We start from the raw sequence: 18,042 nt of genomic DNA on the forward strand, positions 1-18,042 counted from the left end.
CCCCCCCCCCCCCCCATCGCCACGTCAACAGTCATAAGGCACTTGAACGATTATTCGGCTTTTAATCTCCGGCCACCGTACTCTTAGAAAAGTACGACCAAAACTGATGAATAGCTTAAAATTACCCAAATGAGTGAACGGTCCCTTTAACCCTTTCTCAATTGAAGTATGTAGAGTTCCACCCCCCTGCCCCCCCCCGTGGTTTTTTTCTCTCTAACTTAAAAACAACTAACACTATAAAATAAAGGACCCAAACTTCCTCACTTCTTGATTAGGAGCATATTTGCCCCCGAGTTTTTTTGTTCATGCAATATTATGTTTTTAAAAATCCAACGTATAGCCCAATCGAAAAAGCGAAAAATTGGTGCTTAGTTAAATAAGGACAAAAATTGTAATCTAAGGCACAGCTTTCCGGGCCGAAGACCGAACTGTTAAATTAGGGTGTCCTATCTATTGTAAACCTTTTTAAAGTTAGAATTGTGTTTTTAAATAAATTTGAATTGTTTACCTAGAGCTAGCAGGTATTGTCCTATAGTTCTAAGATCACAGCTGTCCATTCCACTGACATGTTCAAGGTGTAGGCTGGTCAAGGACCCGGCACGACCCATCAAACATACACTCAAATTACTCTGCCTGCAATAAATAAATGTGCAGTGGGGCCAATATTGTGTTCCTAATCAAGGAAGAAATCCACCAACATGATTAGGTAAATCGGTAACCGCCAAAAAAGTTCTCTTAAAAAACGTTTTTGGAAATAAAGTCCTAAATTTTGGCACTCTAAAAGTCATTGGGAAAAAAAGTTCTAAAAAAAATCTCTGGAAATAAAGTCCAACCATTTTGAGACTTTATTTTCTAGGCCTTTTTTTCTGGCTCCAGTATGATTTTATACAAAAAAGTCTTCAGAAAAAAGTTCTTGAATTGTGGAAAATGCATTGGAACAAAGGATGTTTATAACTATGGAAGGAAGAGACTGAACATTAAAAACGCCCCTGGCTATATTGAATACGCAGATGCAAAAAAAAAGTTCTTTTTATGAAAACTTCTAAGAATTGACCTCATTTTCCGAAAGTTTTTTTTTATCATTTCCCATGACATGGTGTCCTGGGACTGCCAAAAATTGGGACTTTTTAATCAAAGTTTTTAATTCTATAGGTTTTTTCCCGGAAACTTTTTTCCTGTGACTTTCTTATACATAGATTCGGAAAATCCGACGTCCAATAGTTCCGGTGACAAAAAACAGGAAGAAAACTTCTCACCCTTCTCCTCATATATATTCACCGCACTGGTTTAAATGTGAAATAAGTGGTTCCACTTAGTCTACATAGTTCAGCTACTTATTGCTATTCATTAAATTAGGTCCAATGATAATCATCTGTGCATACTTTTTAAAAAAGGGAGTGTTCTTGAAAAATAAATGGTACGACTGTAGTTAGATCCAGATATATATAGATTAGGCAAGTTCTCTAGTCTATCTGTAGTTAGATCCAGATATATAGATTAGGCAAGTTCTCTAGTCTACCTGCAGTTAGATCCAGATATATATAGATTAGGCAAGTTCTCTAGTCTATCTGTAGTTAGATCCAGATATATATAGATTAGTCAAGTTCTCTAGTCTACCTGTAGTTAGATCCAGATATATATAGATTAGTAAAGTTCTCTAGTCTACCTGTAGTTAGATCAGATTAGTCAAGTTCTCTAGTTTACCTGTAGTTAGATCCAGATATATATAGATTAGTCAAGTTCTCAAGTCTACCCAAAGTATGAAGTTTTGTCCGAGTACTGACACATCTAATATTAAAAACATATTGTAAGGAAACCCATTAAACAGTGGAATAGGAAGACGATGGAAATTGGTAATTTACAATGGTTCCCTAGAATCCTTGTTCTGGCCAATAATGTCGTTTTCTAAGTTTTAAAGTGTTTAATTCTGTTAATTCCTGTATGTTTTCTTGCAAAAGAAATGCACAAAAGTCACATTTTTCGATCCAACTGATACATGCTAGAGCCATTTGCAAATCGCATTTTTTCAATAGTTGATAAAGTTCTTTGTCGAGAGAATTTATATAAAAGTTTAATTTTACAAGATAAGTCTTTTTTAGAACTCTTAATGTTTCTTTTCACGATTCAAGTTTTGTAATCCGCTAACCTTACAAGCCAGAGATATTAGTTTGCAGTAAACTTAATAGTATTTATGGATGCAAAAATATTCAAAACTACATTTTCTGATTTATAACATTTTCATAAATTCAACGAATATTTTGGAAAGATATACAAATCAGTATTTTTTGTTTTATAAAATTCATAATTATTTTTAAATTATTTTTCAAAAATGAATTGTATAAACACATATCATCGCCATTTTTACTTTCTTTGTATTTTGCATTTAAAAAGCATGAAAATTATACCTTAACTCCAATTTAATCAGACTTGAACATGTTTCAACTAAAAAAAATCATTTAAAAGTTAGGTTTTTTTAATATTGGTGATATTCGGTATTATTGTTAAAAAGTGAATAAGCATAACGTGTCAGAGAAAACAGAATAAAATCGATAAAAGTAAAAATGTATGTAAAAAGCATCTTTGTTTCTGATTTGTAAATATGGAAGAAAATGAAATTGTTTAAAAATGCTTTTACCTATTTGATGTATGTCTGTCTGACATGAGTTCTTTATAGTAAGTTGCTTAATTACCGACCCAGTCTCTTTGTCTAATAGTACAAGCTTAGGCTGAACCCATGTTTTATGATTCTCACTGTTTCAAAACAAGAAATATTTTCTTTTGAATTTTGAACGTTAAATAATTACTGGATTTACTTTGAGTTTAGATATATATTTTTTAAATATTTAAACCAGGACAAAGTTTGATAAATTTGAGGGGTAGTTGAACTACCTACTGTCGGTTCAAATTGCAATCACGGATTCAAATTCTGCCTGACTCATTATCTTTGACTCGGTGAATTAAATTTGACCCAGCAGTATGTAGTTCAGCATCGTAGCTCAATTTTGTTAAATTCGGTCCCAGCATTCATTTAATCTTATAGCGCATGGTTCAATTAAAAGTTTTCATGAATTTCCCAAATTCCTAGGTATCTTGGAAATTTCCCAAAAACCTGGGTATCTGGGAAATTTCCGAAATGCCTGGAATCTGCAGGAAAATTCCCAAATTCCTGGGTAATTGGGAACTCCTTAGATCTCCCTAAAATTTCCCAAAGGCCTGGGCATCTGGGAAATTTCCCAAATGCCTCAGTTTTTGGTAAACTCCAAAATATCTTTTGAGAAGTTTCCAAAATCTCAAACTTATACCAGCCACAAATTTCTATGGGAATTAAAAAAAATTCGGGAATTTCCCAAATGCCTGGTAAATTCCCCAAATGATTAATGATCTAATCATTTGGGAAACTTTCAAAATCTTAAAAATATACCAACCTCAAATTTAAATTTTCCAAATGCCTGGATATCTGGGAAATTTCCCAAATGCCTAGATTTAAAATAAATTCCCTAAATTCCTTAAATAATCTGAGGGTAGTTTATTTATGTTTAGCTTAGCTATTTGGGAGATTTTCCAAATTCCCAGAGGTTTGGGAAATTATCTAAATATGCAGTCATGTGAAAAATTTACAAAATCTTAAAATATACCAACCTCAAATTTCTATAGGAATTTGGGAAGTTTGGGGAATTCACCAAATTCTTTTTCTCAAAAGTATAATTACTGTCGTGTCATGACATTTAGGCATTTGAGAAATTTCCTGTATTTGAAAAAAAAACTGCCCTCAGATTCTTAAGAGTTCAGGGAATTCCCCAGATTCCCAGGTGTTTGGGAAATTCCTTTGATTCCCAGGCATTTGGGGAATTTCCCTAATTCCTATGGGAATTAGTGTTTATTTTTGAGATTTTAGAAATTTCACAGGTAGACAGAAGTTTCCTATAATTGAAAAATTAAATCATATTCATATTCTTTACGGAATTTGGGAAACTTCCCTGATTCTCAGGCATTTTGGGAATTTTCCAGATTATCAGGTATTTTGAGAATTTCCAATTTTTACCATTTTAATGATTGCTGTCACTCCCTATGCCAAGGTAATCAGAAGTGACGTTGGCAAAGAAAATATCAACCGTTTTGAAAATTAAATTAAAGATAAATTTAATTAAAACTTACAAAATGTGTGGGTTTAAAATATTGAATTTCAAATGGTTACGCTTCAATCTCAATTTGCTTTGATATTGAACTCTTGAGTTTACTAATGAGAAACAAGATATCAATTAGCAAAAGAATTTAAAATTACAACACAATAAAGTTATTGCCCAAGATTATTTAATCTTTTCTGCGGTTGGGCTTTTGTTTAATTTAGGTTGGGGGAGGGGGGGAGGGAAATAGTGGATTCTAATTCGATAGATTGGACTGTGACAAATGTGAAACTGTTCACATTTTTATGATTTACTCTTTTTTGAAAAAATAGTTGCGTCAATTCAGTTGTCAATTTGTCAGGATGATGGGAACGGAAAGTTTGAAAAATATTCTTTTTTTATTATTAAATTGTATAAAAATACTTAGCAATACCAATATTTTTTAAAGGTTTTTAAAATGTGAAAAATGTTGTTGATAATACTGTTAAGCTAAGAATCGACAAGAATGTAAATTTTGGGACAAAACCTTCTTAACCTTCTGAAGCTAAGATACAAAAGAGTGACAATTTGGACCCCCCCCCCTTCCCCCTGAACAAATAGCTAAATGAAATGAAATATATCCTGCATGTATCGACACATCTTCAGTCATATTTTTATTTTCAGTTCTAAAACCGCCAAAAAACAACGTAACAAATATTCTTCATACCTTTAAATACCATGCGTAAATTCAATTAAAAAAATATAAAATAGCAAATATTAAAAATCTTCTTTCAGCGGGTGTAGAAAGGTTCCAAAGTCACCTTTACAAAAGTTATAAAGAGTTTAAAGCCATATATTCCTAGTAGTTGAAAGTTGTGAAAAAGTCCAATGGATTCAAAACATTTCTTCTTCTGAAGGAAAAGCAAGAACGTCTCCTCCTCTATGCTGGTTCCACTTGAAATTAACAATATTAAAAATGCATTTCAAAGTGTAGTATAAAGGATGTCTTTCTTTTATAAAAGTACACTTTTTAAGCAATGAGAAAAAAGACAAATATATACTAGGGTTTCATTATATTGATATAATCGCATACCACTGTGCATTGTTAAACAATAACAAATAAAGTTTACGTATCCCTTTAAAACTTTTCACTCATAATCTTTACCTAAAATCAATGGACGTGAGTTCTTTCAAGTTTTCTATAAACTTTAAACTTTTATCAGATACATTCACTGAACCTGAATAAAAACTAATAAGTTTAAAAAATATATTCGAAAACGCTTAATTTCCTCAAACTCTAATATTCTAATCCTTTTATTTTTACTAGATATTTAAATTCTTAAAGTATAAATTCTGATAGTTTAAAACACCATTAGGTTGCAAATATATGTTGATTTCTTTAAGTTTCTTTAAATTCAACTACAAACTGTCTAAATACTAAATAATGCATTAAAAGCAACATCTATAGAGATTATATTATCTTTCTAAACAAAAAAAGAAGATATCGCAAAAAAATAAGATTAGTCACATAAAAAGTGATTTAATCAAAATAAAGGCAAGAAAGAGTTTATATTAAACAAGAAAAATTTGACCTTGAACATCGAGTTTCAGTAACTTCTTACAGTAGAGACCTAAATAAAAGTCTGTTTTTTTATTTGCTTTAGAGTAAGGGGGTGGGGGATGGGGACAGATGAATCTCTTTGATCAGAAGGATTTTATACTTTGATGACACATGAAAGAACTTAATATATATTTATATTTAAAAGCGTATTGGAAAATTGGAGCAAAGACAAAGCATGTCGAATAAACTGATATAAAAAAGGGAAGGAAGGTTAACCACAACAAGTTCTCGTCCGAGCCACGTTCTCCTTATTTTATCGCCTGAACTGCCTCTCCATCCTCGTTATTTTATTATTATATTTTATAAATGTCCAATCCTTGATGATTAAACCATTTTTAGAAAATCTGGCCACGTTGGGGCATACAATATGATAAGACTTACGTGAATTGTTATGATTGACTACGCCATGTTTAAAACTTCAGAACTTTACATTTTCTGATTTACTCATAGTGAATATTTCGTTATTATGCTCTGTCCTGTCAAGATAAAAAAAACATGGTGACTTGGACGAGAAAATTGTGAGAAAAAGGCCTCGGATGAGAAAATGTTGTAGCTTTAACTGTCATCGGAGAGACCTATATGAAAATTAAACCATTAAGAAGTGAATGGGTATCTCCGATGAAAGGGGGGTTTCCTGTATAACCGCAAGGGAAAGGGGCGTGGGCCTAACACTAAGACTTAAATTGTGATAATTTCTTCCAAAAAGCAGATTTTTAAGTCAAACTATATTCCTACCAAAAAACAGATTTTTTAAAGTAAAACTATTTCTTATAAATCTGACCTAGTTTTGACAAGAAGAAATCATCCGCAAGATTCTGGAATATTAATTCCCTAAAACAATTAATAAACACATTATATTAATAACAAAACAATAACAATAAATATTTAAACTTGTCGTTTAAACTTCGATCCTCATTTTTTCATTTTTAATTTCATATTATAGCATTTTAAAAATTGTTACAAAGAAATTTAGTTTCTTTCAAATGTAATATGTTTGATTATTTTTTTTTTTGCTAAGATCAATAATAGATATTTTATCAGCTTGATAGGATTACCTAAGATGAATGATATTGCTGAATATTCGATCAGTTTGATAGGATTACCTAAGATGGATGATATTGCTGAGTATTCTATCAGCTTGATAGGATTACCTAAGATGGATGATATTGCTGAGTATTCTATCAGCCTGATAGGATTACCTAAGATGAATGATATTGCTGAGTATTCTATCAGCCTGATAGGATTACCTAAGATGAATAATATTGCTGAGTATTCTATCAGCTTGATAGGATTACCTAAGATGAATTATATTGCTGAGTATTCTATCAGTTTGTTCGACTGTGAAAGTTTCTGCCCAGGGTTTAGGACCAGCTAGCCGTAGATTCAATTTCACCAAATTCGGCATTCTAAACATTGAAACACAGTTTGCATATTTATTGATTTGTTTGTTTTTATCCAATAAACGTCAATTAACGACTGAACTGGTTGGGACGAAATGTTTTTTGGGACTTTACATGACCCCAAAACCTTGCCCTGACAGATTTTTCAAAATCCACGAAAAGTTTCGATAAATCATGGCAAAAATGTTTTGTAATTGTTTGATAGTTTAAGAAGAGAAAATATGTTAGGCATGAAGATTAGATAAAAAATATGAAGAACTACTAATTTTGTTATATTTAAAATCTTTAATATTACATACCAGGCTTTGGCAATACTTTTTTTGCAAATTTGAAAATCCAGTAATTCAGCAAAAACTGCGAAAATGGCAAATCATACATTTTGAAAAGCCCTAAATCAGAGCTGAAAACTTTAGAATGAGATATCCTTAATCCCGAATACTTAATCTGAGTATCCAATGACACACTTTTGATTTTCTTCTTAAACCGTTCTTTCTTGGATATAGTAGAGAAAAATCAAAAACCTGTTTTTCTAAATTTTATATACGCGACTGTGATTGGTTGAATTTTGTGCACTTTTCCGGATACAAGTACAAGATTAGGTTAGTCTCGATATTAAGAAAAAGAGAGGATCACGCATTAATCTCGATTTCCACCATTCTAAAGTTTTTAAATATGGATAATTTAATTATATGTAAAAATATATGTCAAAACTTCCAAACCTAGAATAAGAAAAGTAAAAAAAAATTAAATTATCATTATCATGGTATATCATAGTAGAGAACAGTTTTCTCCCTGCTTAGAAAGCATGAACCATGTTTGAGTATTTTATACCTTGCCTCCCTTCAACCAGTAGGGTTATAAATATTTATTAGTGACTAAGGCCGAATCCCTTGAATAATATGTAGGAGAAGAAGATATTATGGAGATTTGGGAATTTGGGAGGAAGTTTGCTAATGGTAGATGTCAAAGTCTACTACAGTCAACAAGAATGGGTTCACATCCTTAGCATGGACTTAGCTATAGCTTATGACTTTAAATTGTCCAATGAACGAGAAACGCAGCCATTTTAATCTTTAATAGTTGATCTTCAAGCACTGTTAAAATGATCACAATTACAGCATTGAAGCAATATTCTCTTTGGTCCACTGTAGGTTAATCTTTCTTTTTTAAGTAAAATTTAAAGCTACATTTGAAGTTGCAAACTGCAATTAGATTTCTGGAATCAGAAGGCCGAAGTATTTTCATTAAAAATTTGTATTATTAGGTCTGGAAAAAAATACAAATATTGATATAAATAATTTTGGGGGAAAATATTTTTCCTAAATAATTGTGTAACACAAAATTCAAAAAAAACTTTTAATGTTTTTACAATGTTTTATTGTTTAATTATTCATCATGAGCACTCGAGTTACGACCAACCTAACCTGTGAAAAGTAAATAAAAATTTTGAGTCTGAAGTTGAATTTGCCTTTCAAAAGTAGACAGCAACTTTTCTTCTGAAAACTAAAAAATATTTGCAGTTTCGCAATTTCCTGAGAAGAAAACTTTTGTCAAATTAAAAAAAAGAAATAAAACAAAAAATCTTTTAAAATCACCTGTTTAGATTAAGAATTGTTTGTATTCTAAAATTAGGACCCATCCTGATAATAATCAAAATTAATGCAAATTTAAAATATGCATCATGGGTTACCACATGATAAGACTTCAGAGACAGCTGTGCTGAATCTATATACTGTCTGTTTCTTAGTATTTAAGATTCACTGCAACTGTTAACTTGTTTCTTTTTACTGCCCAATCATTGAAAATGCCAAAAAAAAAGACTTTATCTAATAGGGGCCTTAATTCAACCTTGAAATCGTCATGTTTTTTAGTTTTAAGTCGTCTTCGTAGTCTCATCCATAGTGGTTAACCCTGTATATCAAGAACTAAAATATTTTCTTGAATATATTACATAAAACTTTGGAATTTAAAGACGAAATGTGTTTGGTGATTTGATCTTGTGATCAATCAAATAGTTTTACCATTAGCAATTTAAAATCAATATATTGGGTTTTGTGACACAATTCCTGTGTTTCATAGTCATTTGAACTATTTAAAATAGTAACTTGAGTCTAAAAATCATCTTCCTATTACAGTTTTATTATAAAATTTCCCGCTTTCCTTACTTACAACTTTTCAGTAACCTGGTAATTTTTGTATACATCTTTTGAAAAATACACAACTGAAAAAAGGAATATCTCCTATTTTTATTTTTTATTTGCAAAGACAAAAAGGTGGGATAAGAAGCAACATATCAATAATAATTTACAAAGGAATTGAGTCTTTGTAACAAAATCAAATATTTAAACCCCAATATCTTTAGAACCCGATGTTGTAAACCTTTGATATTTCAAACTCTGATTATTTGATTTAACAGAATTCATAGTTTGAAATATCTAAGGTCTACAACATTTGGTTCCAAAGATATAGTGATTAGAAAATCAGAGTTTGTGACAAAGACTCATTTCCTTTCCAAATTATTTGCGACAATTCATGGTTAAAATAATAAAGACAACATACTTCCTCAATTTTCTGGTTATCACTCAAATACCTGTCAAAATCCAACCATTTTACCATTTCGCTTTGTAGCTCTTTAACCTGTAATAAATGATCTTGATCCAAAACTATCTGAAACTTAAAGAAAATTTCAACTAAAACGTAATTTCAATTGATCCTCAATGCAAAGAGAGCAATGTCCGATTCACAACGGTACTCTAAATTTAATCTTGTTTAGAGATCTCTGTGAGTATATTCCTTGAAAACTGCTTGAATTGATAAAAAAAGAAAGAAGGCACTAAAAGTAAACTTATAACAAAAGATTTAGGGTACAAGATTGGAAAAAATTAAAGTAACAAAAGTTAAAATCACATTTATAGCCAAATTTTGTTTTATTTCATTTATGTATGGATGTTTTTAGAAGCCATATTATTGAAATTAAAACATAAATAATTTTGATTAGAACTAACCAGAAAATCATCAATTGGTTGGCTATTCAAGATGGCAGATCTAGACCATGTGGATCTAAAATAGAACACAATATTATTTTAGACCTCGTGGATCTAAAACTGAACACAATATTATTCAAGATGGCGGATATAGACCTCTTGGATCTAAACAGAACGTAATATTATTTAAGATGGAGGATCAGGACCTCGTGTAGATCTAAAACTGAACACACGAGGATGTAAAATAGAACACAATTTTATTCAAGATGGCGGAACTGAGCACAATATTATTCAAGATGGTAGATCTAGATCCTGTGGATCTAAAATTGATCGCAATATTATTGAAGATAGCGGATCTAGACATCGTGGATCTAAACTGTACACAATATTATTCAAGATGGTGGATCTGGACCACATGGATCTAAAAAATTTATGTATGGATGTTTTTAGAAGCCATATTATTGAAATTAAAACATAAATAATTTTGATTAGAACTAACCAGAAAATCATCAATTGGTTGGCTATTCAAGATGGCAGATCTAGACCATGTGGATCTAAAATAGAACACAATAATATTTTAGACTTCGTGGATCTAAAACTGAACACAATATTATTCAAGATGGCGGATATAGACCTCTTGGATCTGAACAGAACGTAATATTATTCAAGATGGAGGATCAGGACCTCGTGGATCTAAAACTGAACACACGAGGATGTAAAATAGAACACAATTTTATTCAAAATGGCGGATCTAGACGTCGTGGATCTAAAACTAAGCACAATATTTTTCAAGATGGTAGATCTAGATGGTGTGGATCTAAAATTGAACGCAATATTATTCAAGATAGCGGATCTAAAACTGTACACAATATTCTTCAAGATGGTGGATCTGGACCACATGGATCTAAAATTAAACGCAATATTATTCAAGATGGTGGATCTGGACCACGTGGATCTAAAAAAGAACACAATATTATTCAAGATGGAGGATCTAGACCTTGCATGGATCTAAAGTTAAACACAATATTGTTCAAAATGGTGGATCTGACCATGTGGATCTAAAACAGAACACAATATTATTTCAAGATAGTGGATCATGTGCATGAGTTTTTTTTCTTTTAATTAATATGAGTCTATGACATGACTTTTAGGTAGCTATAGCAAGTTGTGATTAGCATATGTAACACACAGACAAAACAGAAAACAGGACTATACACCTAGAATGAATTATCCCTTCATAATTCCTTTATTTTCTTATGAAACGAATATTTTAAAGTTTAAAAATAGCAAACTTTAACAGAATATACAAATTTGAAATTCTGAAAGTTTTATTTAAAGTTGATAAAAAAACAGACCAAAATGATTAACAACCCTACTTTAATTAGCTTTTAGAAGAAGTTGAAATTACCGATATTGCTTTGTATTGCTCTTGCTTTGTATTCATGTTCAGGGCATGTTCCACGAAATATTACAGTTGGTGAATAGTTTAAAATGTCGTCTTCCATAATTTGAAAAGTTTTTTGATACTAAAGAGACTGATAACATTTTTTATATGATAGTTATACAATAGTAAAATTGATTTCACAGTAAAATATATACGAGTTGAACATTTTTTTAAAGAAATGAAGTGCAAAAAGTCTTTAATGTATAAAACAGTATGTGGAAGAAGACATTCAAGACTATACACCAACTGTCATGTTTCGTGGGACACCATGTATGTGAAATTGGCTATTTTTTTTTTAACAAACGTTTACAGAAATTGAACACTCGGCCCAAACTATAATTTCCTAAGCCCTACCTCTCTCAACTAAGCTTTCGGTGTGTATTGAAGGACTTTCCTGTACACTGACCGAAGAAATAGTGAGGTTTAGTGGAGATTGTTAAATCTTTGAAAACATTAGAAATGTTAAACTTAAATTAATTTATCTACCAGAACTGAAAACTTGGATACCCTTAATACCGATCGCTTAATCTTAATATCCACTGTGAACACTTTTGATATCTGCTTAATCCGCTCTTTTTCACTTGTTTTGGATATCCCTACTGGAATCCGACCAACGAGAATTTCAAAGTTCAAATTTCCCGGCTTCTGATCGGCTGTTTCTGTAAACGCCACTCTGATTGGTTGAATTTTTTTTTACACTTTTCTGGATAGAAACTAAAGATTAAATTAATCTTGAGATTGACAAAAAGAGGAGATCGAGCATTGATCTCAACATCCACATCCGGTACAGAAAAGACGAGAACGAAATTTGTGAACCGGATCACACAATGTGAAAGATATAGGGATTAGAAAATAATTGTGGCGATTGTTCATTTGCAATCTTAATAACAGTATTATCAAATTATAAAAATATATAAAGATAAACCTGCCTTAGTATTTCCTGTGTTAGGACTGTTGTATATTTTGACGGCAAGGAAAGAAGATTTTTCAGAGATTTTCTCATTCTTTTTTTCTCCTGAATGAAATTTATCTTATTGTTGAAAATTGTTACGTAAAATGAAATGACATGAAATGACATGAAATGACATGAAATGACATGAAATGACATGAAATGACCTGTATACTACACTTTGGATAGGACTGTATAAGCTGTAAAAGTCTCCCAAGTCCTAGAGTCTCCAGAGGTCTAGGACTAAAAATAAAAGTAAAAAATATTTTAGATTATATTTCAGTAAAAAGAGCTGAAGAGCCTGGCGTTGCTCGTGGAATTTCAAAAAAAACATTGGATAAAAAATAATTAAAAAAATAGAAAAATTGTCAACGACGATTACCTATTGGTTCCAAGCCGTTTGGCCAACTATAACCAACATATGTAAATATTGTGCGAAGAGTTTTATTATATAACAGTTAATTAGGGTTTTATTATATAACAGATAATTAGGGTTTTATTATATAACACATAATTAGGGTTTCCAATCTATACAAATCAATTCCAGACAGAAATATTTTGCATAAACTTTTCCAAAAGGAATTGAGCTTCTTTGCCACAAATTCAAATTTTTTAATTTCAATATCTTCGCAATCTGATTTGTAGGTAGACCTTCCATATTTCAAAGTTAGATTATTTGATCTAACAGAATTCATAGTTTGAAATATTTATGGTCTTCGTCATTTGGTTTCAAAAATAAAAGGAATAGAAAATCTGTGTTTTTGGCAAAGACTCAATTTCTTGATAACGAACAATTGTTTATCAAAGCACGAATAAACTACCATTTAATGTTCTTTGTATTTGTCAAACGTATACAAAACGTGTAACTTTACACAGGAGAGGAGGGGCTCAGCACCCTGTTGGGACGGGTCAAACTTTTTTTTCTGATTCTGGGGGGGGGGGGAGCTAAGCCCCAATAGCTACCTCCTTTTAATTACTATGTGTTTACATATTTATAATATTTGTATATTTGTTTTACCTGAAAACTGGTTTAGTTTTCAACCATTTCTCACACTGTAATCTTGGACACTCTGTAAAGAAAATCAAAATTATAGAATATCTTAACAATTAAATAAATCTTTTACCTTGAGTCATCTTGAAATTGAAGAAGGCTGGTTCCTTTTTTAGAAAACACTTCCTTTTAAGACACAAGGGATCACTTCCTTTCAATATGTAAACCTTATAAGTTTAGCTTGGATTGAAGAGTTTACTAAGAATTCACTCTCTTTATGCGAAAGGGAACTAGAGTCTTACACGGAATTGAAACTGCACAATGAGCCCAATGGGGGACAACATATTTCAGTCATATAACAATAAGTAGGTCGATGAGTGAACTGGGTTAAAACTTTGACATTTTTCAGCCATCTACGTGCAAAAAGCTTTTTCTGCATGTGACGCTTCTGAATTTTTAATTGAAAACAATTTTTGTATACCCTAAAGCATAGATTTTGTAAAAGCAAAAGAGCCATTTTTTAGATAAACCTTGGGAAAGATAAAGTTGTGAACAGTTGGATATATATGCAAAATTAGGATTTTAGGATCTCCATGGATTTGCAAAAAATATAGGGATCTGAGGAAGAATTCAACCAAGACCAGGATCCAGGATCCAGATCTTGATCCGAAAGAAAAAGAAATAAATGCTTGAAGTACTGCTTTTATATTTATAAGGCAAATTTTATTTCTTGTCACATTTAATTTATGTACATATATTTGAATCTGAGATATCAACCAAAACCAGGATTCAGGATCTAGATCTTGATCCGTAATATTGGGATCTAAGGAAGAAAGTATCAACCAAAACTAGGATTCAGGATCTAGATCTTGATCTGTAATATTGGGATCTGAGGAAGAAAATATCAACCAAAACCAGGATCCAGGATCTAGATCTTGATCCGTAAGAAAATGAAATAAATGCTTGAAGTACTGCTTTTATATTAATAAGGCAAATTATATTTCTTGTCACATTTAACTTTTGTACACATATATTTGAATCTGAGCTGAGGTGGCCTAGCTCTGAAGGCAGGGGTAGCTTTTGCAACTAGATTAACATGGTCTGATTTTAGGCTGCATCTGGTTAAACTTAAACTCTCTTAAGCGGTAATTTTACATGTTGTGAATACTTTGAAATTTTTCTTTTGGGTAAGTAGAGTAGGGAGGGGGTGCAGAGTCGCCATGAGCCCTGCAAAATCACCTCCTAGCCAATCACAATCATCCCCGTGCCTCACACTATACGTCTCTGAGTCTCCGCAACTCTTATTCTTACATGACTTTTTAAGACAAATTGATTATGTATTTTAGTAAACTTTTTATTCACGTTGAGATTTTTTGAAAAAAAGTTTTTTTGTGGATGTAAAAGCCATATATTTGTTTTTGGGGATAAGAATGCTGTACTTGGAGTAAGAGTTGCGGAGGCTCGGAGATGTAGCCTTGAGGCATGGTGATGACTTTGATTGGCTGTAGGAGGTAATTTTGACATAAACCGCTTATTCGAACCAAGGTGTAATTGAGGGATATGATTTTGGAAGGTAAATTGTATGCTTACTGTGACATATTATGATTACCTAGGAACTGGTTCCAGGTAGTTAAATAACATCGGTCAGAAAAGTTCCGAATATTTATTATAAAACTTCAGTTTCCAGCAATCCAAATCCATCATATGTGTATAGTATAATATACAACCTCCCCCCACCCCTCCTCCCAACCTCCCTATACATTACGTCTGTAAAAGTAACTTCCGCATATCTAAATTTTATCTTTGTCCCTAAATTGATGAATATTGACTCACTGTGTAGTTTCCTGAGGGTACTATCCAAAAATTGATGAATATTGACTCACTCTGTAGTTTCCTAGGGGTACTACTACTATCCCTAAATTGATGAATATTGACTCACTGTGTAGTTTCCTAGGGGTACTTTCCCTTAAATGCCAACGCAGCAAAATAGGCCTTCGCACGAGTTCTAGATTTTGAAGAAAAAACAAACAAACAAAAAGCACCTGGATTCTAAGATCATTTGAAAGGGGGTGGGGGAAGGGGAAAGGCGGCCCTGAAATTGGTGGATGGGGAAGGGTATGGGGGTTCTGAAGGAGTTAATATAAAGCTTATATAGATAGATATTAGATACGAACTAATTTTAAGCCTTTTTACGTATTTGATTTAGCAAGCAAAATATCCGAGCATTTCCCACTCTTCTGAATTTCCCTCTGAAAAGTATATTTTTTATGTTNCCCCCCCCCCACGTTGAAGATACCGATACGACGACTTAAACTAATTAAATATAGACGATCTAAACGTTAAATTTGTGAAGAAGAAAAAATAAGAAATTCTAAAATGAAGTTTAAAATAAACCATATTGTCTGAAAAAAACATTTGATGCGTAGAGTTAGTTATATGTTTTGTATTTTCAAGCAAATAGTTTCTTACACAATTTTATACGTTTTTTAAAGTCAATTTATTTTTTCATAACCTCGCAGAGCAGAATAATATTTACTTTTTTACCTCTCGGGACAAGTAAGTTGCATTAATTACCCAAACAAATATACAACTAGCTTGGAAACCCACCGTTGCATAGAGTTTTCTGTATAAAAAGTCAACGAAATCAGCAATTCGAATTTTTAAACCAGGTAAGTGAACATTCCCGTGGTTCTACCGAGTTCCCTAATCAAAATTGAAGACAAGTCGGTTCAGGATTTTACGAGTTATGATCGTCCATACAAACTGCAAAAAAAAAGAGATTACTACTTTTTATATTACAACGATTATCTTCAAGTAATTTATGAATGTCGTCTTCTAAAGACCGTGCTTTACAATGTTGATATCTATCTAAGTTTAAGAAAAATAAACATTTGTAAATTTGTAAGCTTTGTTCAGAAATCAGAAAACAGTTTGTAAAATGTCGTTTTTGTTATTCCGTTTACTTAAGAAATGTTGCAAAATAATTTTGTAATTTGCAACTAATATATATGTACGTTATACGTACGTATCTCTTAAAATGTTCAGAAGTCAGATTTTTAGTGTTGTAAATTTCAGATTAAGCATTGATTAATTTATTAATAAGATATTGATATTAAATTCCTCTTCGATATCCCGTGTATGGTGATCAAACCAATTAAGAGACCAAGCATTAAACCTCAAGTTTAGAAATGCCCACATTAAATATCCAGATCAAGATTAACGATGCTTCACACAAAAGTTGTATTTTCAGTATCATGCGCTCTTATAAGAACTGCAAACGTAAGTTCAAGTGACAACATTTATTTGATTAATTAGTGTGAAAGATGTCGTCGTTTTTCCATCTAAAATAATATTGTATTTTGTAAATTTCGTTCTTTGTCTCTACTTTTGGTAGAGAAACCATAGTTAAAGAAATTATAAATTATTTTATATAACAGGTTTTTAGAATATCATTGTGAATCTGACATTAGTTGGATTTACGTCTGTCTCTTAAAGGAATTAATTCTTAGCCACATATCCTGATTTTCTAATTCTCATATCTTCGCAACCCAATATTGTAGATCTTAGATGTTTCTAACTTTGAATTCTGTTAGATAAAACATTTAAGTTTAAAATATCAAGAGTCTACACCATAAGGTTGCCAAGATATAGGGATAAGAAAAATTTGAGGTTGTGATAACGGAGCTCAGTTTCTTTACTATAGAATTTATTAAGTCATTTAAAGATTATATCATTATATAGTTTAAGAAATAAGGATCTCTCTCTCTCTCTCTCTCTCTCTCTCTCTCTCTCTCTCTCTCTCTCTCTCTCTCTCTCTCTCTCTCTCTCTCTCTCTCTCTCTCTCTCTCTCTCTCTCTCTCTCTCTCTCTCTCTCTCTCTCTCTCTCTCTCTCTCTCTNTCATAACATACGAATGATATGTGTATGTATTATATATCTCTATGTTACGGTTTCTATGTTTAACGTAACCTCAGCTAAACCTCAGCAGAGGTTAGGCCTAAACCCAACCAATTGTCTTATTAATTATTCATCTGGATTAAACTCACCACTTTCTACTGTCCTTCAAAAATGTACACATAACTTTAGATTTTTTTTTTAAATGGGAGACAAATGTTGTGTTAGCCTGTTAAGGACGTATCACTAACGCAAACTGGTCTTTGGCGTATTTCTGCCATTGTCCGGTTTACGGCGTATTGATGACATGCTACCGAGTTACGTGGATTCGTTGCTCATAACATCCATGTCAACACATGAAAATATACCCAGCAGTCATGCAAAACTACCAAATTCAATATTTCTAAAAATGTTAAATTAAAAGACCTAAATACTCTTTGAGGGTCAAAATTGAATTAATCCAACGTTTGACTGATCAATTTTTTAACATTATTCCAGAGTTTGAGATTAATCTCTTCCGTAGATTCCAGAGTTTGAGATTAATCTCTTCCGTAGATTCCGCGGTTTGAGATCAATCTCTTCCGTAGATTCCAGAAATCCGAAAATTCCGAGAATGCGGAAAATTTATATTTTCCCAAAAGCCTATTCAGAAAACTTC

The 18,042-nt window shown here is 31.9% G+C and overlaps 1 protein-coding gene across 1 annotated transcript in view; it reads right to left on the reverse strand.

Annotated features, from left to right (window-relative positions):
* The window catches only part of LOC111700143 (uncharacterized), a 19,243-nt gene extending 5,462 nt beyond the window's left edge, over nucleotides 1–13,781 (reverse strand). Inside the window, exons 1-16 of the mRNA XM_023470963.1 lie at nucleotides 13,626–13,781; nucleotides 13,520–13,571; nucleotides 12,669–12,744; nucleotides 12,482–12,567; nucleotides 10,608–10,662; nucleotides 9,715–9,761; nucleotides 8,720–8,764; nucleotides 7,020–7,130; nucleotides 6,506–6,555; nucleotides 5,696–5,734; nucleotides 5,269–5,341; nucleotides 4,963–5,057; nucleotides 2,636–2,707; nucleotides 2,406–2,442; nucleotides 1,705–1,788; nucleotides 509–633 (exon numbers count right to left, since the gene is read on the reverse strand). Of these exons, the coding sequence (XP_023326731.1) occupies nucleotides 509–633; nucleotides 1,705–1,788; nucleotides 2,406–2,442; nucleotides 2,636–2,707; nucleotides 4,963–5,057; nucleotides 5,269–5,341; nucleotides 5,696–5,734; nucleotides 6,506–6,555; nucleotides 7,020–7,130; nucleotides 8,720–8,764; nucleotides 9,715–9,761; nucleotides 10,608–10,662; nucleotides 12,482–12,567; nucleotides 12,669–12,744; nucleotides 13,520–13,571; nucleotides 13,626–13,635 (1,057 nt within the window). The 5' untranslated portion in view covers nucleotides 13,636–13,781. The remainder of the gene's footprint in view (nucleotides 1–508; nucleotides 634–1,704; nucleotides 1,789–2,405; nucleotides 2,443–2,635; nucleotides 2,708–4,962; nucleotides 5,058–5,268; nucleotides 5,342–5,695; nucleotides 5,735–6,505; nucleotides 6,556–7,019; nucleotides 7,131–8,719; nucleotides 8,765–9,714; nucleotides 9,762–10,607; nucleotides 10,663–12,481; nucleotides 12,568–12,668; nucleotides 12,745–13,519; nucleotides 13,572–13,625) is intronic.
* Nucleotides 13,782–18,042: the final 4,261 nt, after the last annotated feature.

Source organism: Eurytemora carolleeae, unplaced genomic scaffold, assembly GCF_000591075.1.
Source record: "Eurytemora carolleeae unplaced genomic scaffold, Eaff_2.0 scaffold370, whole genome shotgun sequence".
NCBI classification, from domain to species: Eukaryota; Metazoa; Arthropoda; class Copepoda; order Calanoida; family Temoridae; genus Eurytemora; species Eurytemora carolleeae.